The 24,030-nt window shown below is 41.5% G+C and overlaps 1 protein-coding gene across 1 annotated transcript in view; it reads right to left on the reverse strand.

Annotated features, from left to right (window-relative positions):
* Positions 1-24,030, reverse strand: part of FAT4 (FAT atypical cadherin 4) — a 150,934-nt gene that overhangs the window by 63,014 nt on the left and 63,890 nt on the right. Inside the window, exons 2-4 of the mRNA XM_037398243.1 lie at positions 8,818-8,949; positions 4,485-4,746; positions 1,626-1,976 (exon numbers count right to left, since the gene is read on the reverse strand). Coding sequence (XP_037254140.1) covers positions 1,626-1,976; positions 4,485-4,746; positions 8,818-8,949 — 745 coding nt within the window. The remainder of the gene's footprint in view (positions 1-1,625; positions 1,977-4,484; positions 4,747-8,817; positions 8,950-24,030) is intronic.

Genomic DNA, 24,030 nt, shown 5'->3' on the forward strand with positions numbered 1-24,030 from the left:
ATAAAAAGGCAAGATATCTGACTTGTCACTGCATTGCTCCTCAAATACCCATTTGCTTCCTTGATAATTGAGTGCATGATGAATGTAAAACGATACGTCAGTGCTATGATATAGTTCAAGTCTGCTGCGTGCAGATGGAAATTAATGTATGAGGTGCAAGTGAAAAGGAAAACAGACCCATTATGGTTAAGCGAAATTAACTTCCAAAAATATCTGAAACCAAGCATTGCACCCCTAATAGGAACACCAGAAATAAAAGAGAAGAGAGATTAGACACAAACCCATTTATCTACAGGTCTGAAGGAGCAATCCCTTCCCTGGATAGGCATAATGCAAGCACAAGTTCCTCCTCCAACTTACAGTTAGTCTACTTAAAATCAAAGCTTTAACAAGAGTGGTGAGGAAGGGAGATCCATGCAAGAATAGCCGGTGCCACCAAGTTATAATTTCTGACTTGTTGGCTTATCTTATGGAATGTCATCTCACTCACTTTCTCAGTTAGATCTCAAAACTACTTGAACAATTTTTACCATGGAAAGTTCTATCCAACAGCACAAAAATTACATTCCCACAAAAATGTTTGAGTTCAACAACTCGGCACTTCCTGAGGAAAAACTGTTCTACAGAATAATCTTAATCAGTTCAGTCACTTTAGGTGCAGCAAATGGGATTCCTCAAAGCATGTAGGTGCTTTGTGCTTGAAGCACACACTTCAGTTTTAGAAATTTCTATGGGCTTTGCTGAGCTAGTGTCAAGTTGAGAGGAGACAAGGTTGCCTAACATGTCACAAAAATAACCTTCACCTGTAAAGTCACTATGAGCGTTATGAATAATTTTGTATTAAGTCACACTGACTAATGTCTGTGGACACCAAAGAAAATGAAATATGCTATGGAGTCACTTTTATGTATTTTACGGCCATATTCTATAATTAATCTTGCTTGGACATCAACTGTATGGCAAAACAGTTAAGCAAGCTATAAAGATTGTATCTTTTACACTCCAACGCATTAACACCTTCTAGATGCCATAAATAACCCCAAGATTAAAGCTTATTTTAATGAGAAATTTTCCGATGATCTCTGCTAATCATTTTTTACATCTACTATCAATACTCTGTAGACCGCAATTCTCTTCATGATACACTATAAAAGTTACAGTACATTTGAGACTATTGCAGATGATGTCTCATATTGTGAAAACCTTATCTAGAATATATAATAAACTTTAAGAAAAAAAACCCAAACAAAACAATCTGCAAGAACATTTAAGTCTAATTTCAATGTGCAAAAAAATGCCAGGGGAGAAACCATGGTGTTCAACTGCTGTAACATTCTCTAGGTAAAACTACAGCTCCACAACTCATTTCCACAACAGAAGTTAAAAGCAGTATTTGACTATATTTTTGATTTATCACAAATAAAAACAAGGAACAAACCACCCACTTAAACCTAATGTGAAATATGAGAAAAACAAGTTTATTTACACAACATGCAGTGAATTTAAGCATATGATGGCACCCTAAGAATACCCTTAATTTGCCCTTTCTACTAGGTCTTCTAATGTGTCACTAAGGTGAAATACATATTTATCATCAGAGATGTAGAATATGAGGGAACACCTACCATCATCTGCATCAGTGACACTGCAGTTGAGAATAGCGGATCCTGGAGACAGGTTCTCCATCACAGAAGTGCTATATGAGGTCATGCTGAACACTGGTGGGTTATCGTTGATGTCCAATATATTGAAGTACACTCTGATGGTAGTAAATTGGCCTCCCCCATCTTCTGCACGGACGGTGAGAATGTAATACTGCTGTGCTTCGTAGTCCAGCGCACGAGTCAGGTTGAAGACTCCAGTAACGGGGTTCAGGAAGAAGATACCTTCTTCATCATCTTCACTTACGCTGTATGTGATTTCCCCGTTGACACCAGAGTCGTCATCAGTGGCAAGAATGGCTGCCACTAAGGAACCTGCACAGAAACAGGATAGCAAAATCAAGCACTGGCAACAGGCAGCCCACTGGTGTGGTCAGACCCAGCTCATCATCAAGCTGCTCTGTAGAAGAAGAGGTATCCTTCGGTAAAAATTCAAGCCTGGGTGTTGTATGACTCAATACCATGATAGGTTTTTCAAAGCTGAAAGGAACAGTATTCAGTATGATGTTTCTTTTAAAGGACTACTAAAAAAAAGAAAAAAACCAAACAGAAATGGTCAGGAATATTTGGCTTTATCTTAACAGGTCCAGATTAGATATCAACTGGGGCAAAAATACCTTTTCTCCTGCTAGGTATTTTCTTTCCATGACTCAAAGAACCCCCCTTCCTCCCCACAGACAAATACGAGTTCTGAAACCTTCTGGGTATTTCTTTCTGAATGCAGAAACCAAAATGTCAGTACAAACCAAACATCCCAGCTCTACTTTTTGAAAAAGTGCCTTCACAGGGTAACTGCGGTTAGAAAACCAGAAACCTTATAGGGGTCCGTTCTTCACTGTTTTCTGAAATTCAACTCTTTGTGAATCTGTGCCATTGTTTTCATTTCTGCATAGCTGCGTTTGCATGGCTGACCTATCTCAACTAAAGTTTGGAAATGAAGTGTCACTTTTTAGTATTTATAACATTAATTATAATTAAGACCAGGTAATTTCCAAGAAAATTAATCATTTAATTTCATTTTCATGGAACCAGATGAATTACAAGTGCTGCGGCACAGCTAACTATTTTTGAGCAACGTGACAACAAAAACTGCTTATCACCAAAACGGAGAAAAGTGCTACAACTTTAATCCAGCTGAATCTGCTGGTATCTTTTACATCCATTTGATTAGCTCATGCTTTAGCATTTCTGATTGTGCATTAATTGGTGAAGGGTTGTGTGTTAATTGGTGAAGGGGGCCGTCCTGAAGCTGGATGGGATTATCAGCCCTCCAGCCAGTTTGCAGTACGGCAGGGTCAGGGGAGGTCAGCGGAGCGCCTTGCTGAGGGTTCGGGGAAGGTACAACTCCCCATCCCGGCGGCCAGACTGCAAGGGGAACAGGGATAACCCTCTGGGATAGAGAGCGAAGCCCCAAAGGGGAAAGCCGGCAGCACCTCCCCTCTGGATGAGCCTGCCCGCTGCTCTGGGACCGTGTAGAGGGTATAAGGCACAAGCGTACTCCCACAAATGATTAAAGAAAGGAGCCTCATCTTAACGTGGAGGTAATCACGCTCACTGTTTCCAGCGTTATTCCTGCTAAAACAGAGTGAGCCTCAGGACTCGGAGTGACAAGAGAGACGAGCTTAGCTGGGGATCAGCAGCCAAACCATCCCATGCTAAACAGACATCTCCATGACTTCCAGATCAGATTTCTGAGGCACAGCTGATCGCACCGCAATCCTTTAACACAAAACACCACTGAATTTTGCAGATGTGACTGTGGGACAGAGTGCAAAAGTTGGAAGCATGGGGGTAATCTTGGTTGTCCCAAGCTGAGCCTCCCACGCTTATAAGTCAAAGTCCTAATAAAAGCTTGAAAGCTATCACCATGTCATTTCAATCTCCTTTGTTTATTCTTGTTTTAGAACAAGCTTCAAAGATGCTTCAGTTACTAACGCCGTTAGATACTGCTTTCATACTGGCAGTCTGTATAAAAGACTGGAAACGTTTTATTGCAAGTAATATTCATTTCCCACCTGGAGGCATATAATATAGCACTGGGTTTGAACACCTCTTTTTGGTCTAAGTATTTTCTAGCTTACAACCTAACTTTTACATATCAAAACACTTTTGCATATGAAACTAGCTTTAAAAGCAGGTTAAAAAAACCCAGCTGAAGAGGTCAGTGATCATATTTAGGAACCAGAATTAATTATCTAAGGCTTAGATTTTCTACAAAAACTTTGTCAAAACCAGGAGTCAAAGACAAGATCAAAGAAACACGGTGGTAGGGTTAGTAGCTGAGCACGTGTAGGGAATATTCTTACAGAATCAGTATATTAGCGGCTGCTCAATGGTCACCCATTCTGTGATCCCACACTTGATGAATGAAGTCGTGTAAGTCACATTCACTGGAGACAGCTTACTAAATCAATACTGGCATCACCATTACATCTTCATGACAGGTTATACTCTTTGTATCCTGTAAATCATGCCTCTCCCTACTTTTCTGTTAGCTATTTTTTAAGTAGTTGCACTCAGAGGCTTACACTGGGATACAGGTGTAATGCCTGTTCTGCACCTAGGATTTATTTATTTGAGTGGCAATCATTTCTCTACTTCCCATTGAAAATATATTTGACCTCACTAGTGATACAGATTTCCCAGCAAGCAGGCTTTAGGCATGGCACGATTCCCGGCATTTCCCTGCCCCATCCAATAGCTGCCTTCAGCATCTTCTGCCTCCTGTCCAAGTCAGACAGGTCTGCTACCCCTCCCCCTCAAGTCCCTGTGGATGAGCGAAAAGAAGAAATTCAGCCCATTTTAGGGCCATTTCCTATTCACCTGGAGTGGCATCTTCCGGGATGTCAAAGGAATACACTGGCTTGGAGAATTTGGGAATATGGTCATTCACATCGCTAACAGTGATGTTTATTCTCATGTCTGAGGACTGCAGGCCATCATCAGCACGAACCAGCAAGGAGTACTTGGAGCGGCGCTCCCGGTCCAGGCGCTTGGTGGCTATCAGATCTCCTGACTCGGGGTCAATGTGGAAGCTATCATCCGCACCGCTGATAATAGTGTATGTGACGAGGGCATTGGCTCCCTAAGTAAAAACAGAAGTGGTCAAATCAACTTATTTGCCAGGAAAACCACATCGTAATTTTCAGTAACACAAGAATTGTTCCAGTAACTGTACTCGGCAAATATTTTTCATAACTGTTTCCTTCAATAAACAGCCTTCTTGTCCACTCCCTTCATTTCTCCAGTATAGACACATACGCACACATTTTTTATTTATGAGACATGAAATGACAAGATTACTCGGATACTTTTTGCTCCACTGTTCACGAAAGGATCGCATCCAGTCAGTGCCATAAAGCTCTGATACCTGTTTGAATTTCAAGCCAGCATCACTGAGCAGTGCAACATCTTCCCTCTTAACAGGGATCAGTGTTTATTCTTCTTGTTTTATGTTCAAAGGTTAAATTAAATGCCTGCCAGTGAGATCAGCTCTGCCTTTCTCGCTTTCTGGAGGCAGGATGGAGGGAAGAGGAGAGGGAGGGATGAAAGGAGGGAGGACCAGGGGCAGCCATGCGGCAGCTCCATCAGCCAGCATGCATGGCAAGAGCTGCAGCTCCTGGGCGGGAGAAACTCATGGGAGCCATGCCTGCAGCAGCCCCTCAAAGGCCAGTTTCTACATGGAAGTACATTTACCCCTGTAAATAAACAGCCCCGCAGCAAAAAATCATGTGTCATTAAAATCACAGTTATGATCTCTTGGGTTGCGCTGGAAGTCGAAAGCATTTGCTTTTGAGTCAAAGTATCTCATTTGTCCTTGGAAAAAATGGTTTCATATGGACTTTGCGCATTTCTGTTAAAAAAGAAAATTAAGGAAAATAAACGTTATGTAGAAAACTGATCACTTCCCCCCACTTAAAGGTTGAATTTAAAACTTAGGAAAAAAAATATGGAAGCTTCCATCCAAAAAATATTGACACAGTGCGTTTTGCCTCAGCCCTGCCCTGTCACAAACCACGAGAAGTCCCCTGCATCCAGTCTGCATCATTGACTATTAACAAGCAAACTGATCAACCTTACTACAGCTCTTAGCTCTGAGGAGGACTGAGGTTTCCTAGAAAAAGGGATGCTACTTGAGCTCCCTATTCATCCACCTCCTGGGGACGGGTTGTGCAGGGACTGCTGCACCCAGAGGGTGGTCCAAGGGATAGAGGCGCGCAGCACCAGCTTGGGTGACATCTCCCCCAAAAGCCAGTACTCAGCTATAAATTTTGCTTCTGAATTTATTTTTATATTATTATCAAAATTTAGCAGGCCAACTTTGGTTGTTAAGGGAAAACAGAGAGAGACCTAACAATCCTGGAGTCACGTCCTTCTTTTTCCAAGGCAGGCTGAAGGGCACCGAAGGTTTGGTACCTGCCAACATCGGACACATGTGCCTACATCCCCACACGCTGACTGTGCCCGCAGTGTGTTTTGGTGGGTGAGCAGGTATTTACCGTGCCCTGCCCTGGTGCCAGGGCAGAGCTCAGGTTCCACAGCTGAAACCTGCTGCTGGCACACAAGTAGCACTTCTGCAGTGAACAACAGATCAAAGAGATCAGGGAGACAGAAATTCTATCGCTGTTTCAAACACTCTTGCCTAAAAAAGCAAATTAACAGAGATAAACACCTGCTCGTATTTGTGAGATGAGAGACAAGCTTTAGTTACCTGACCTTATGAGAGTGCCTCGTGCCAAACTTTTTCTCTGGGGTGTTGTTTCAAAGAGTTGGACTGAGCTAACTGATAAAATGAAATTTAGAAAGAAAACAAGGTTCTACAGGTGCCCAGCCCTGAAGAGCAGCATGCAGTGCTTCAGCATACACAGCATCTGTGTGTTCAGGTGTACCTGGGGGAGGTCACACACTTCCCCCTAATTGTGTGGCTCATCAAAAACATCTGATGGCCTGATCATCAGATCAAAAAAATCTGATGAGAATTTAAGATTTCAGAGATGACCATATTCATCACTGCTTGCTTGACTAGCCAGTGTCCTCCCAATAGAGCACAGCTAAAACTACAGCCAGGCGTGATGCTGCTTTAATCAAAGTTGTAACTTTGGGTGATTTAGGTGAGAGGCAGAACGAGATACAGATAAGTAAAACTTACTAAAAATCTGTATAGAAATTTCCCACCAACAACTGACTTTAAAAAGTTGCAAAGTGCTAGAAACTGTTGCAATTGTTAAAGTGACCACTTAGCACCTAAAGAATGGCTTTACGTCTTTTCTCAGATCTCTATGATGTCCATATTGTAACAGACAAGGGCTTGAAATTTGCTGCCTTCACCGTACCATTTTAAAGCATTTACAAGAGAGATTCTTGTACACCTCTGTTCTGTCACTTACCCTACTGAAGCTAAAACTGTGATTCCGAGAGCATCTGTGCACGTAGCAAAGGCAGCATGTCATTTTACTGAGCTGCATATATGGGTTGTGTGTGTGCAAAGAAAGAAGCCAGAAAAATGTAACCTCGCATGAATATTATATGTAAAACAAGGAGCGCTCACCGTGCCCTCAAAAAGGAGGGGGGAGAAGTATTGCAACCCTAAACTGCACTGCTAAAAACCCTCAGACTCTTTGTAAAGGGTTTGGGTTACAAATGTTCTGGTAGGGAAATTGAAATCATCCTTTTTTATAAAAAGATTGACTGATTTCTGTCTAAGGTAACAAATCAATTCCCACTCGATGGAGTGCTTCAGAACGGATAACATATTAGGTGCAGTTTAGGAATGGTCAAAAGAGGCTGAAGCATAATATATTGTTAACATCTTAGACATCTGTTTGCCATATCACAGCAGAGAGTGGTTGTTCAGTATTTACTTCTTCCTAATCTGAAGACGAACAGCTAGAATTTTTGTTACAGATATGCACATATCCAAAATTCTATTTTTTGTCTGTGTGTCAGGCTGCTACCAGAAAATAAAGGGAAGAACAAAAAGTTCATGATCACATTCATACCATTCCTGGGGGTGTTCCAGTGGTTCCCTCTGCAGTAGTAAGATTAAGTACATCGATTAAAAGTCACAGGACGACTAACCAAGCTAACACAAAAAAGGTCAGAAATAAAATTCTCCTGAGGAGGTTAAATTACCTTATTATTTGAATGCAAGGATTGCTCGTTGTCAAATGTAACCCTATATTTTAGTGACAACACAACTTCTCTGAATGCTTATATTGACTTTTTAGGCTTTTCCCCAGTGGAAAGAATCAGTTCAAGTGAATGAAACAATATGATAAACATTCTCATAACTTACTTTCCAAAACAAATGCATACATCAAATTATATGTAGATATATTTGCCTAACACGTACAACAAGACTGCAATATCCCTCATGAAGTGACTGGCCAACTGTTTAACGTCAGTTGCTCAAAGCCTTTTGCTAGTTTCTTAATAGATCCTTAGTTGCAGTGTCCTCGCAGTAATGAATCTAAGCAGGTAAAACTATTTTGCAAACAGGTTCATGTACAGAGCATGTATTCCAGCATTGTTTCTTTCCCCCTCTTTTTGGTGAAGACCTTCTTTAAGAAAGGATAAAATTGGTAATAAGTACAGCCAAAGGGCAATTAGGCACCGTCAGAAGTTTTCTTGTTCTCCAAGGCTCGTCTCACGTTAATTCCATTGGACACCTTGAAACTGGGCTCAACTACAACATCTCTGCTTCAAAGTTAGTTTAGAACTCAAGCTGTGCCTTAAATTAAATGTCAATAAATCTTTATCACAAGCTGGGCAGTCCAGCACCTTCACCAAGTCACAAGGTATGGCGTCAGATGAGACTGATAACAAGACCATCTAAAACCAAAATGTAGGCAATTTTTTGCACTTAGCAGAACCGCTCATTAAAAGATGTAAGGAAAATATTAACTCCTTACATACAAAGCAGCGAGCAGCATTCAAGTAATAGAGTATTTGTCTCACTTGCTCGTGTGTGTGCACCTCTTGTGACTCCATGATGACAAACACAGTTTTGTAAAAGGGCCAAATGCAGTTTAAAGCATGACCACAGTGATCCCCAAGGCCAAGTTCTCATGGAAGGAGCAAGGGAATTAGTAAAAACATCCATTTCCAGAATAGTTTTTTTTAATACAGATATTCAAATAAGAAACCATGCTCCTACCTCATCAGCATCCATGGCTGTCAGCTGCAATATTTTAGACCCATCTCCTATGTTCTCTTCTACGGTCAGATCAAGCGTATCTGTGGGGAATACTGGTGGGTTGTCATTGATATCCTGAAGTGTTATTTCCACCTGTAAAAAGCAGGAATCAGAAAAAGTTGCGTGAGCGCCGAGTTAGACACTGATTGGACCTGAATGTTACAAATCGCATAATTTTGAAAGAAATCAGGTAAATTGTTCTTAATCACACAAATTAGAACATTCCCAAATCACACCACCAATAAGAATAGCCCCTGCGGATATTAAAATTCCACATTGTTATAAAATACTCATAGGCAAGCCTCTAACATAAATAAAGTTAATTTGACTTGTTGATAGCAACTGATTTTAAATGGTCCTAGTCTAGTTTATATTGGAAAAGATCCACTGATAGACTGTCATTGTAATCCTCAAAGTCGGCCCCTGGAGGACAGCTGCCAAGTCCCGGAGCAGGAGATCGTTCAACCATTAAATGCTGCCTGACATAAAGATGAGGTGGTGTAAAATTCTCTCTGAAATGTTTATATATTGGCAACTTCCCCTTCCAAGGGGGGAAAAAACACCCTTGCACTTTAAGTTTTTTTAACAAAAATAATCTCGTTTTACTCTCTCTCTCTCTCTAAGCTCTCCTCTAATTGCAAACATTAAACGTTACTTTAGAAGCACCCACTAGCATCTACTCTCCTTGCCTACACACACGTAGACAAATGTTCTTTTTACGTGCAATATTTGTATGCTTTTCCAAGCAGTAATGACAGTTCCTGAAGGGTTGTTGTGTGTTCTTTATTTCTAGTTTTACATAAGCAAAATTGCTGCCCTGCTGACGCTAATTCAAAAAGCTTCAGAGCTCCATTCTCCCTCGTCACCAGGCATGACATGTAATATTCCAAAAAAGAAAGAAGGAAAGAGAGGACACAGCTGGTTTACATTTATCAGGGGGGAAAAAGGCTTGTTTTGGACCCAAAATATTAAATGGCCACCAAACTCTGAAGACCCGCTAAATGAGAAAGCCGAGTAGCTGAAGGAAGTCTGTCTTCGTTGTTCATCGAGGAATAGAGAAGGGGAGATGGGGCTGTTGCACAGGGAGGCAAAGCTATGGAAGATACCTAGACTGACAGACAACGTATTATTTATACTATGGTACCTGCCATGTCATTACCCACAAGGAATCTATCTCCCTGCACTTTGTCGAAAATAGACAGGTTAGGCTTCTCTGGCTATAATCGGCACAGATATTTCTGGCCATCTGAAGTCTACGATTTCTACTATTTCTAGTCGCCTGCCATAATATTTTCTTGTTTCTTTCTATTTTCATACAGACCACCAATTGGCAAGTCACTCTGGCTTGATGACCAGGATGATCCCAAAGATAAGCACTTGGTGACAGAGGCTTGGCTGTGCCCACAGAACAACCTAGTCACCCGGGTTCACCTGCTGCATCTTTCCCTGAGCCCTCAGCGGCTGCACCCCAGGGTCATGGGTCTCTAGGTGCTTCCTGAGACCACATCCTGAATGATGCTCCATTGCTCCTTCCTCCCAAAGGCAACTGTTTGAGAAAGGCTAACATTGCCACCAGTGCTAGGCTTCGTGATGGAACAGATCTGGCGTGTTGTGCTACTGTCCTCCGTCAAAGACCCCAAACCTATAAACTGCTGCAGACATGTAAGTACTCTGCGAGTATACTTGATCCCAACACACCCATCTCTTCTGTTGCAGAGGATGTTTCTAATGCAGAGAAGGCTGCGAGGAGCTCGGCTGTTTCCCTGATAAGCATTTTTCCTCCAAGAGGATTTCTTCAGAGGGTGGAGAGATCTAGACCATTGTCAACACATTATGGCTACGTTGGTCTCTGGGTATTATATATGCCACACAGGGAGACACCTTCCACCTGGTGCCATCCTCAGCCACCTCAAGTAAGCAAGCTTTATTCTCCCCTCCGCCCCGCCCCCTCATTTTGTGTTCAGTATTTATGCCCACAGTAGGTTACTGTTACCATCACCCTGCCAGAACGTTTCCACAGCATTAGAGAGAACTGCAGTGTTTTTAAAAGCAGAGGAAAGATTACATTCATATTATAGATATAGCTGCTGGAAGTGCAGACAAACCCCTGGTCCTATAGGCTTTACATGACCTTTCACAGGAGGCCATTATTTCTTTATTTAATTCCTTTGACCGTTCACAAATGGTACACAAAACACTTTACGGCCTGAGACAGATTTATCATTAAATTTAAATCCCTGACAACAGGAGCACAAGAAGAGCTGACTGGAGCACCACAGGCTTCGACAACTAACAAACCAGACACAAACTTTCAGGGAATAAACCAGCCTAGGTCGGTTTTCATGGCGACTGCTGCATCTGGGCGACAATTAATCACAGAAACGGGAGAGACGCTATTCTTGCCAGGCGGGTCCTGCCCCACGACCTGGCACAGCAAACCGCGTATGCTCTTCTGCTCAAGGTATAGCATTTCCCCAGATACGGTTTCAAGGTAAAGCAGCTGCACAGCTTTGCAATTTATTTATTGGTACCATATATGTCACGCACAGCTAATGTTTCAGCTGCAGGTGACATTTCACCACCAGAACTCATTTTCGTGATGAGAGATTGCCTTTTGTAAGAATCCTATGAAAAATATATGACAACTTCTGGGGGTTTGGGTTAGGAGCTGTGTATTGCCTACAGCTTGCATAACGTAAAATAATCAGAATCCAAGAATACAGATGGCTAAGGGTTGCAGGACAAAATAAATTAATTATAAAGTCAGATTCCCAAGAACTGAAAAAAAAAAAATAGAGAAAGTAATTTTATCCTTAAAATTCAGCTCACAAGTAAACAAAGACACTGCACTTTATACTGAAGACGTGCTTTAGTTAGTGGTAAAATAAGAAATTCTCAAATAAGGAAGAGAATTTTTTAGAAAGAGACCGCAATATTTTTAAAGAACATTTTCACCATGATTTACTATTTATCCACAGGGCTTAGGTAATGCATATTGCTGCATAATTCATTGTTGGCTAAGTCTAATTAGCATCCCTATGTAAAGCTATCTTTCTACTTCTCCTATAACTTATGACTTCGGCTTACACGCAATAACCCAAACCTACGGAATAAGATCCTGGGATGTGCCTGTTTGCAGAAATTTCACTCAAGGAATACATCTCTAAGAAAAACCTTGAGAAAAATCTTCACATTTTCCCCAAAACAAAAGAGTCCATTATGTTTTATGCCAAAGGCCTCATTTTAGAAAGTATACATCCTGAATGAGTTAACGTATAAATTGAATGTCCAGTCTTCTAATCAGGAGTTCAGAAATTCATGTCACTTCAAAATTATTTCAGAAGTTCCAACCCAAAGCAGAAGCCTACTGGACAACCACAAGCACAAAGTCTTCCACCTTTGGTCACTGGAAGATTTAAGCACGTCTTATCACATCTTTACTGGGGAGGGATGAGACAAAAAAATAACCCACAAAGCTTTAATCAAACATTTAAACTACATCTCTCACCACCCAACTGCCTCTATCTTTCCAATCCCACATTACATTTGCATAAAGATATCGACGTGTATCACTGATTCTTGAAATACAGAGATTGATTAGTATCGTATGCTACCAATTAGTAATTGCGTGCAATTCTGCCTCAGACTTAATGAAGGCAAGACAAGGTGCTCATGGCAGTAATACTGGTCATCTGTACCATGGGCATCGTGTTCAGAAGGGTCTACAGAACATGTGCTGTGCTCTCAGCGTACACCAATGACAAAACACCCACCAGCGACAACAGCAAGTACAAGAATAAATATCTAGGAAACCAAAGACCTCTAAACCTGAAATATGCTACAGGAATAAATAAATAAATAAATAAATAAATAAATAATCTTACGGGATTTGTCCAAACCTTGGTCCCTGGAATGGGAAGGACTCATTAGGTGATAACGCCTGTATCACTGTAGGCAGCAACGTGCCCAGGTTACATGAAAAGTAATAACCACCCCTCCCTTCTCCAAATCTATCCAACAGAGGGAATATTCTTGACTCACCTCAAACCCATCAGTTCATGTGACTCCAGGATGCAAGCCAGGTGCACGAATCTGTCACCTGAGAGCAGTCCTTGGACCGCTCGAAGCACTATGGCTAGTCTCTAACCAAAAACTTCCACAACTTTCCATCTGATAAATCCTCTATTTCCATTTATATCAACAGTACCTATAATAAAGGACCCAAAACTTCTTACTTTCACTCAGAGGACTCAAACATAATAAAATATAGCAGCAGCCAAGGTAGCGACGCATGTTTGCCCACACCTTGTAGTTGTCTAAATTGCTCTCTCTGGTGGTCCAGGCACTGATGTGGGCTTTGCTCCTCTAACAGCCTTGAATTCCTGCAGAAGCCATGGGAACATAAATAGTCACAGACACTTCTAAGTCTGTTAAGCCTGGGACGGAAAACTGATTAATAGATTCAAAATGTTGCCTTACTTTGTTTCTTCAAAGCGAAATGAAGGAATCAGAAAGCTTTGTTCTAACCACGTACATATGTATGTAAAACTCCACAACAATCACCCTACTTTTGTATAAATTCTAACATAATGCTTTTTCATCACGTTTAATATGTCTAGAAAAAAGACTGCAAATTAAAGCTTTCCCTCACAGTTTATTCTGCATAAAAATACACTACTTATTTACTATGTCCTATAAAAAAAACCACAACAATTTTACATATAAATTTCTATGTAAACTATCTTTGGGTAGGTTTTGTTTGTTTGTGTGTGTTTTATGTTGAGTCAACCTATATTAAATTAAGATGCAAAAATACAGACATACAACAACTCATAGATTAGCAAAAGTAGCGGGTCAATACCATAAATTTCCCCATGTCTGAATCAAATTTCTCATTCTGCAGGCTTAGTAACATTCTGACAATGATGCCATGCCCCTGCCACTATCACAGAGGGCCAACCCATCCTCATCTGCAACAATTAAATTGCTGCAGCCTGCTGTCATAGACATGTACAAAGCTGAGCAAGTATTAATTACCTTTATCTTCTTAAGATTCATATTTGCTGCTCAAATTAGTCTTTTGTGTATTTTTCTCCATAAACAAATTCAGAAAAGATTGAGGCAGGGCAGCACTCACCTCACACGGTTTTGCCTCAATTTACTTTACATGTAGATGTAAGAAAAATAAGAGTTCTTTTCTTCATTCAGGCAAACCTCAGGTCTTAACAGATATTAGAAATCATACCAGAACCTCCCTTCCTAAAGCGTACAGTATCTATTGAAGCATTTAGGGCAGGAACCTGAACGCAAAATGTCACTGGGAAATTCAACTGCTGCTTCAAAATGTCTTTACTTTGAAGAAAGTACAAAATGCTCTCTTTGAGCATCAACTGATGGCGTTCATGAGGATTCTGTGAAAGAGACACTTTACACAGAAAGTGATGCTGCAATGTCAAGTCTTCAGTAGTTTCATACTTTGTACACAGTTCTGAAAACAATTTATTCTGAGGGAGGTGAGGAGAAAATTATGATGGAAACCAAGAAAAAAAGGTCTTTTTTTTTTTTTTGTTAACCAAAATGAATATGAGTTTGCATTTGAATAATCTATTCTTATTCAAAGTAATTTGTTGAATTAAGGAACAGTTGCTCAAAGACAAAATTTCATTTCTTAGGGCAAAAGAACCAATCCACTTCAAAAACACCAGTGCCCCAGGCAATTATTACTGAAAGGCTAGACAAATTCCATGCTCAACATAAAAAGCTTAACATGAGAGTTTTATTCTGGAACAAGAAATTATTTTAGTGACCAAACTTACTGGGTTTATGAGCTACAAAGGTATGTAAAATAAAACATTGCACTGGAAGGCAACGTGCCAAATTCTATCCGATCGTAACACCTTCTATAAACCAATGGGCTCATTTGGCAAGAACCTATCCCTCTGTTTTATTGCACTTATTAGCATTTCTTTTTCTTTTATTTCAAGGTGAGGAGGGTTTATAGACAGAATATTTTTTCTAAAGTTCTTCCATCTATTGAACGAAAATGAGGGGAAAAATAGATGCCACAAGAAACTTGAATGAGCTCATGTGGCAGCAGCAAGTTTCACCGGGAGTCCCCAAACACACACAGTAATTCTTGCTTGCAGCCACCCTGTCCGCATTACATGCTCGATCGGAGATCTATAGACAGAACACGACCTAAGAAGAAAGGAACTCCCAGATGTCTCACACGTTCGATACTTCTTCAAACGCTACGGCTATTTGATTAAAGATCAAACAGAGTGGAAAGGCAACAGCTTTTCTTTCAGTTTAGAGGTTGTTGAGTCATTCTTCTTCCCCTTGCTTTCTGATGTGAGGTTCACTGCCTCTCTCAAGAGATACCATGTAATAATCTACAAGCAGCATTGCCACACATTGCCTGTAGACTTGTGTTTATGCTGAAGCCATTATATGACCCTTCACATTAAAAAAATTAAGGAGCTTCTTCTTCACTGGACACCATGGAGGTGTGTTACCAAATTTAACAGAATAAAAGTGAAAGGAGTCTATTCCCTATCCCTTGTTAAATATTCTAAACAATATCATTCACAATCGTAAAAAAGAAAAATTCAACTATTAATTCATCACACCCATGTAACTGACTGAAAAAACTGGCCAACGCTAATAATTTTTCTTCTGCCTCCAGCACTTTAGCCTTTTTGTTCATCCAGAAAATAATGCTTCACTAATCCCGAAAAAGGCATATGTATGTGTGGATTCCTTTTTTTGTTGATGTGAGTAATCATATTGGCTACTCACATCAGCCAAGTTACAGTTAAACTGTCTGCAGGACCAGCACGTGCATGCTTCCTCCAAACCGTGAAGGCAAGGGAACAGAAAGATTACCAGAGTACAAGCAAGCAAAAATGCATTTCCAGAAAGAAAAGAAGAAAAATCCTTTTTGGAAAAGAAATCAGATGTTCCTAGAAAATCTCTATAATAATGTTCCTAATAATGATAAAAACCCATAAGCTACCCTGAACCAGTTTCCCACCTTGCCCTAACTAAAATACTGGGAAACAGTAAGTGTGGGGACGAAAAATAAACACTTATGTTTTAAAATTACTTGGATAACCAATAATAGCAGAGCTCAGGAAGGTGGAAAACCTGAACTACAGAGCATGCATATTTATAATTTCCACAACAAGACGGAAAGCCCATTTATAAAGTAAATGTCTTGGGACAAGGCAATAGCTTTTGCTCAGACAGAGGCTGAACGAGGCAGCTGAATATCCCATTTTCCAGGATGCAAACAATCCCAGTGCATGCTAGTACAATAAAAATCACATTAGTCTATTGTGCTGCAGGCCAGCAAACCTGTTAAATAGAAAAACAAAGTTGTTAAGAGTCCCACTATTAACAGCGGTAAGATTGCAGCTGGGGAGAAAATGTGAAAAAAACCCACCTCTAAAAAGGTGCTATTTGGAAAGAAAAGACATGTTTGAATGTCATGGGGCAGCAGCAGTCACTTGATCTTTGACTTTTGGAGTAACATCTTTAAAAGAAACAACACAAAAACCCAACAACAAAAATCAATGAGGTGAATATAATCCAAACTCCTTCTAGTCCATTTCAGGCAAAGTCCCTAATTTTAAGTGACGGTGACGAGCACTTAGGCAATAAACACGTGTCAGCCATATGCTTAGACCTTGGACAATTAGGATCTCTCCGCAGAAGCTGATGAGGGCACAAAACTTAATTTTGATGTCTGAGCATAAGGGTACCTTAATAAAAGAGAGGATGTGGAAGTTGCCCAGGGCTACACAACTGCCCACTCCAAGCACCCCAACGCAGAATAAACGTTAACCCAGGAAAAGACAACAGTTTGAGCCCATACGGAACAGGGATTATAGAAATATTTCTTTCTCCTTCGCAAAACCAGGAATTACTACTGATTACCAGCCTTCTAATCGTTTGGAAACTTAGGGCTCAATGCATTTTGTCAATGTTTAATTTTCACCATTAAATAAACATGCATGGAAACATGGTTAATAAGATTTATATGTAATGTTGGAGTTACCCAGCTAATTTTAATCTGTGGGTTCTAATTCCAGTATTTTAACACTGTGTAACTTCCCAGGAGTTAAAATGGTAAAGTACAGTTTAGTAAGGCAATCTGACGTTTTGCAACCAATTACATAAATTTATTTATGTAATTTATATATATATATAAATTTACAATTACATAAAGCATCAGTATTTTCTAAAAAATGCCAGGAAATCAGAGTGCTTTCAAAAACTCAGGGATTTAACTGACACTACCAGAAAAATCATAGAATCACAGAACAGTTTGGTTGGCAGAGCCATTTAAAGGCCATCTAGCCCAAACCGCCCTGCAGTGAGCAGGGACATCTTCAACTCGATCAGGTTGCTCAGAGCCCCATCCAAACTGACCTTGAATGTCCCCAGGGATGGGGCATCTGCCACCTCTCTGGGCAACCTCTGCCAGTGTTTCACCACCGTCAAGAAAATTTTCTTCCTTATATCTAGTCTAAATTGGGTGGAAATCCATTTTCATCATTATGTAAAATTTCAGTTAAGAAGATGTAATTTCTTTGTGCTGCAAAGAAAAGGCGCCATAATTTGTTTTTTCTTTCTTCCCACTGTCACCCCCCCCACACCCCTTTTTTTTTTTTTTTTTTTTTGTTAAGGTGACCACTGGGAGTTGCACTGCCTGGAGTCTTGATTAAATGTTTCACTGCATCCAGAACACTTCATCATGCAGCATAGCCAAAATCTATTATGGCTTGCAAGTGACTCATGCTTCAGCTATGAGAAGACCATAATAAAGAACATTTTACATAAAAATGCCAAAAAGGTTGGTAATTTAATCTTGATTCTAAGTAGGTATGCAAGGTCTCTGCGTCCAGCCTGTGCAGACAATAAGGCATTGTCTGGAAACACGCTACCTACTGTGGTTACATCGAACTTTTCGGCAAAGCCCAGATGATAACGCCACTGAAAAGAAATGACTCGTTCATGTGAGAGAGCTGCAAATACCGGTTTTAGCAGACATGCAGGATGATTTATCCATTCGTGCTAGGGGTCCATCAGTATCTGGGCATAATGCTCATTAAAACCAGAGACATGGGAAACGGCATTATTAGCCTGTGAGTAAACACATGTGGCTGATAAATTGTGTTGCTCTACATGCTCATAGTAATGGATGAATAAACGCCCAAGCAGCACACAGAAATAAACTTCTAGAAACTATTCTTTGCAGCACTTGCCCCTGGCAGGCATACCGTACATCGCGGAAGGGGCCACCAGCAGTATCCTGACACAGCCACTAATGAAACAAGCACTGGAGCCGGGGGCTCACCCCTGCTGCTCAGCAGCTCCCGGGTCCGAAGCCAGAAGCAAAGATGCTCTCTGGGCTTCCCCGACTGACTCTCTCCACTTCAACCAAGCCATTCATGTGTTCAGATACCCCATCAGGTCACTCCAGGCAAAGATTTGTCACGATGTCCTGTTACGCACCCCAGGGCACAGGGAAAGGAAGGGTTGGATACTCAAATGCAAGCGAAGCAAACAATTCAGGCTATGTTTCAACTACCAATTCCTTATTGCTCGGGCGCGTTATATGCAAGCAGCCACAGCTGGTGGCATTCCTCTAGCAAAGGTGACTACTTCTGCTGACCCAGCAGAAGATCGCTAGCCAGGACACCACATTGGTACCTCCGCTCCCAGTCCTGAGACACCTGCAAAGGCTAGCTGAGGATGCAGTGTGGTACCGATGAGTAAGGCTTTGGGGGCTGATTCCATCGTTTCTAAAGCCAGAACAGTAAAAAATGTTTTTCTAAAGGCAAAGCAAGCCACGTTGTCATTCCCACTCTTCCTGAAATCAATATTTTTAAGTAATTGTTTAAGCGCTACATCATTTACTGCTCTCTAAAAAGAGGCATGGTCTCACATGCAACAAGAGGGAATTAAGACTGGGTTGAGGAATGCACTACTCAAACCTTGGCTAATATAAGAAAGTAACAGCACACTTTTTAAAACACACATCAAAACATGCATAATCATATATATGTAAACCCCAAATAATCCAACTTCACAATATATGAGAGATAAAAATCCAAGTGGTACAAGGAATAAAACTGATAAAAAATGCCACAAGCAGTCATGTTTCCCCCCCGCCCCTTCACCACAAAACCCATAATGAAATACAGGTTATTTTGTCAGTACTGGTAAATGAGTAACATGTGTAGCTCAGTCAATATTCATACAGTTTAAAAAAGAGATTGATTGTTCGAGTAAGTTATTTTGAACTCCATTTCAACAGGGCCATCTAACATACTAGGACCTCTCCCAGGTCCGCCCAGAAACAGCAGCCCGGTGGGACGGACGCGTAACTGTGCTGGCACCGAGGACCATAAGCTGCTCCAACTGCATATGGCACCCGTGTGTGCATGTGTATGTATACATGCATATGACAAAGGCCAGCTTGCCACGCCAGCCTACCTGCTCAGAGTGGGCACAGGGACATGGCAGAGCTGTTGCATGTCTCCTCTCCTCACCCAGCTGGTCCCGATGGCGCAGCCCAGGCAGCTGGGGCAGGCAAGGCACATCTTTCCTGGAGAAGCTGACATGAACTATGACTCTTCCCACAACTGGAGAGGATCAGTTTTCCAGTCTGCGCTGGAACAACATCTCAGAGAGGTTTGCCATACAAGTTAGAGCTCAGGCAGCACTGCATTCAGTTAGTCCAGCATACCCAGAGTGCATGCATCGCCCAGTTTGTAATCTCAACATGAAAACGCGCTCACCTGGGGAGCACCATAGGGCTATGCACTTCAGCAACCGCTACGGGTATCAGAAAGACCCGTTTACTACGGCACACAGCACATGTTAGGAGGTGCAATTGCGTCTTGTGCTGCCATCGGGGCACGGTGCATGGCGAGGAGGGCAGGGAGAGCAAAGCGGCTCCATCTGCCCCTGGAGCCCTGAGTCAGCAGCACTGCTTGGCCACTGCAGGGACCAGAAAACACTCTTCCACCCATCCATTCACTGCCTACCCTTCCCTACCGGGACATGCGCACACATGTGATCCTATGTCATTTCCCCAGACAAAAGAGGTGATTTTCTCATAAAAGCATTAATTCTTCTGTATCTAGCAGTACCTCCAGTTACAAAACCTATTCCAAATACCTGCCAAAGCAATACAAACACTTGGCAAACACTTGCTAGTGAGGGTGTTTTTTTCTTTCTTTTTAGTTTTTTTGTTGTTTTGGGGTTTTTTTTTTGTTAAATACTTAAAACATTATACATTTGGGAACCATTTAGTTTATAACTTTGCATTTAATTAAATGAAGTCTACTGCCATGTAATAAGAAATGGATTGAATTGGTAAGAACACTTCTGTCCATGCCAGAAAAAAAAAAAAAAAAAAAGAAGGATAAAGACAGAAAAAGGAAGCATTAACAGTTCAAGGAAGGGAATGTCACACCTCTATATTAAATAAATCACCTAATTAAACTCACAGGTGTGACATCTAAGACACATTCAGCCATCAGGACAATAGGATAACTCCACCACTGAAGGCTGCCCAAACAGAGAAGAAAAGCTCTCTACCCAGGGCCACAGTAGAAAAAGCATTGCTATAGTCACTTCAGAAATCACCGTTTTTTCCTGTGAGTGGAAGGGAATTAATTAAAGATATAGGACTGAATGCTGACTGATGTTTTGCAGCATTAAGAGGGTTTTATAGTGGCACCTTTCTGAGAAGAAACACTATATGAGTCTAAATAGATTTTAGCAATTAAAACACACGAGGCCAAAATGTTGCTTTCCAGGTTCGCATTTAGAAGAACTGAGGCATTTTCTAAAAATGCCCAAAAGCTTTTTTCCCAGAGCATCAAGCGGGCTGCTAGCAGGGAACTGCAAGGGCTAGAAATTCCAAATTTTTGCATCCTCCTACAAATTCCAGGGAAACGCCATCATCACCTTATTCCTCATTTGCAGACTGCAGCCTTCTGCGGCTGCTTTGTATCTGCTCCTGCAGCATCAGGGGTGGGGTGGGTTCCCTCCCTATGGCCACGGGCCACTTGCAGCCAGAAAGGCTTTTTTATGTGGCCACAGATGGACCTTCTCATTGTGGCTGCCCTCAGCCGACCCAGCTGACCATCAAGGCTATGGTGGCGGGATCTCCTCTGCCAGCTGGGTGAGCTCTGGGTACTCAGAGGATCACAAAGAGGTCTGTTAAGATGAGCTTGCTGAGTGCCAGTGACTCCACACCACCCGGCCACACGCTGCAGATTCCCCTGCCGCTCCCACCTTCTGCATGGCTGCCAAAGCCACGGCAGGTCTGCTCAAACAAACACAGGTCACATAGGACTTAAAGTATTGTACGTTCTCCTGAACATTTTGGAGGCAAATGCTAGTCCTGGGAAGGCTACAACAGGGTCAACTTTGATTCATCCAACTTCACCCTTGGTCTCACTGAAAATTGTCAAGGAGAGACACAAGGCTGCTGCCCTAGCAGATAAGGGGACATTTAGAAACAAATGGGACTTTATTTGTGGGACCCACACAACAGCCCCCAAGTGTCCATGATGGGGAGCTGTACAATGGCTATGACAGGAGTTAAACCTGAGCTGTCTGGCTTTTCCAAGATGGGAACACATGAATTCATCTGGGGTCCACTGGTGCAGCGTGACCGAGCAATGTCCCCCAAGTCACCAAAGGCAGCAGAAGCATTGCTCCACCATGGGGTCAGGCAGTTGAGAACTGGCTGGGAAGGCCTCTCTCCTCCTCCTGGAGGAAACACCAGCTCCATGAGTACTATCAGCTTGGGAAAAGAACATCAAAATGCACAACGGTGGGTTGAGAGCTTGTGAAGGTAAGCACTTGGAATCCACTACCGTTCCTTGGCCCCCACCTCAAAGGCTTTTCATGCTCATCTTAGGTCTTGCAAATGATGAAAAAGATTAACCCTGCAACGTTGCAGGTTTGGGGAAACTATCTTTGGCGAAGGAAATCCTTCTGTTTCTCTTTTCTTTCCAAATCTGTATCTTTTAAAATATAGAGTTATGCTGCTTTCCCTGCTCACCTCATAAAAATTGAGCAAAACAGCCAAGAACGTCAATTTTCTGGGCACACCAGCCCTCCTTTACCCACCTTTCTCCCATACATCAGAATCTCTGTTTAGGCAGCTGAATTTTCATGCAAAAATTACTCCAGTTATCTTTTTGGTCAATCATGACTACACCACCGCTACTACAATTAGTCATTCTTGCTAACAGTAGGCTGCTGCGGGATGTATTAGACCAATTTATATACCTGGACAAAAAAGAAAGTCCCACATGCCTCCAACGCTTAGATTTTCTGCCCAACAACATTCAGTCGGTCTACATTATCCCTCCTTAAGAAATTGCTGTTTCTAGTGATGAGGTTTTGCAGCTTTTTGAAGCTGAATAGAGACAAAGATACTAGATCTTTACCAAACTGTGAAGATTCAAATTTACATATAACTACAAACTTTGATCAGCAAACAGACATGTGCTGAATAACACCATTTTTTGGCCTGGGAATGGGGAAGGTAGCTGAAGCTCAGTTTACAAAATCCTTCATGTCAGCCAATGACAATTTAGTTTCCCACACTTATCTTTCGAATTTTCTTACTCAGCTGTTGGACCTCGGATTTGAGATGGAATAATTTTTAAAAATCAAGCATTACAGACTAACTAAAAGGTACCTTTCAAACTTCTCATTTCCTCACTTCTGTAAATATCTATCCATGACCTTGCACACTGAAGAAAAAGCAAAAGAAAACAGGCTTTCACAGAAATAGCTGGAATATCTGGAGCAGTGTGCTTATGTGGGATTCTTACAGTCATCTTCCTTAATAAAGAATATGAAGTGTTTTATTTGAGCATAAATTCAGAGATTTTACTTTTATGGGTTCCTAAATATCTGCTACATATTTCCTTATATGTAGAACCTACATCAACCTATGAAGTTACACTCTCTGGCCACTACAGTCCATAATGAGAACTTTTAATAGTCCAAATCCTCTATTGATACCCAAGTGCTGTATTACAGCTCTTTCCCCCGATACCGATGGCTTTACATCACAGCCATACTCTCACTGACTTCAATGCGTTCAAAGATGACACCTTAAGGGAAGAGCAAAGAGAGACAGCAGACATACGTATATACAATACATGAGCAGAGTGAGTTTATTTGGCAGTTTCTGTGGTTAATTCCTTCCTCAAAGGGTTGATTGATATGCTTCTTTGGGTTTTTTCTGCCTTTAGTGTAGTACAATTCTGGGCTGCCTGGGAGGAGAAGGCAGAGGTGAACGCCTAATGGTACACACTGTCCTGCAGCTCCCTTATGGGACACACCATGACTGACCTGGGGACCCTTCACAGCCACCTGCTCCCAAAGGACATTAGAAGAACGTGGTTTTCTTGTGGATAGTCTTAAGCAAGTCCTGATTACTGAGTCAGAAATACCACCAGCAGTCGACAATTATAATACAAACACAGCTGTTAGGAAGGGCCAGTTGGACTGCTCCAGACAAGGAAGGACCACACCAAAGCCTCCTTTCAATCAAGTCAAAACTAATTTGAACTTTTGATAATCTTAGCAAACTTTAAAAAGCGGGGGGGGGGGGGGGGGGGGGGGGGGGGGAGAAGAAAGAAATATACTGGCATTTCTGCATATCTTAATTTTAGTGTGGCAGGATGCAGAAATACCACAAGAAAATGGTTCTCATGGTATTTCGAGCACAAGTGAAACCAAAGAGACTTTTCTTGCTCAGGTCCCTGTCTGATGTCCTGACTAAAGTGACACAGCTATCCCTTGCATTATAGCACTTGGGTTTTTAGTTGTTATCCTTGTCATGCCAACTCTTTGATCCTTTGAAAGTTCACCACCACTGGTCATTACGACAAGCCTCTGTTTAGAAACGTATGGGATGAATTTTAGTAGTGCTGAGAATCACCAGTTCCCTCTTAAAAAATACTCGGGTGGGGGTGGGGGTGGGGGATTAAAGAAAAAGAAAAAAGAAATCAGAATGAATGTTCAAATGTAACCATAAAAAATGCAGAAAATCTCACAGAGTTTAAGCACCCTTAAATATACAACTAGAAGGTACAATGCTTTCATTGGAAGATTGAACCGAAACTC

This window comes from Falco rusticolus, chromosome 1 (assembly GCF_015220075.1).
Source record: "Falco rusticolus isolate bFalRus1 chromosome 1, bFalRus1.pri, whole genome shotgun sequence".
Taxonomy (NCBI): domain Eukaryota; kingdom Metazoa; phylum Chordata; class Aves; order Falconiformes; family Falconidae; genus Falco; species Falco rusticolus.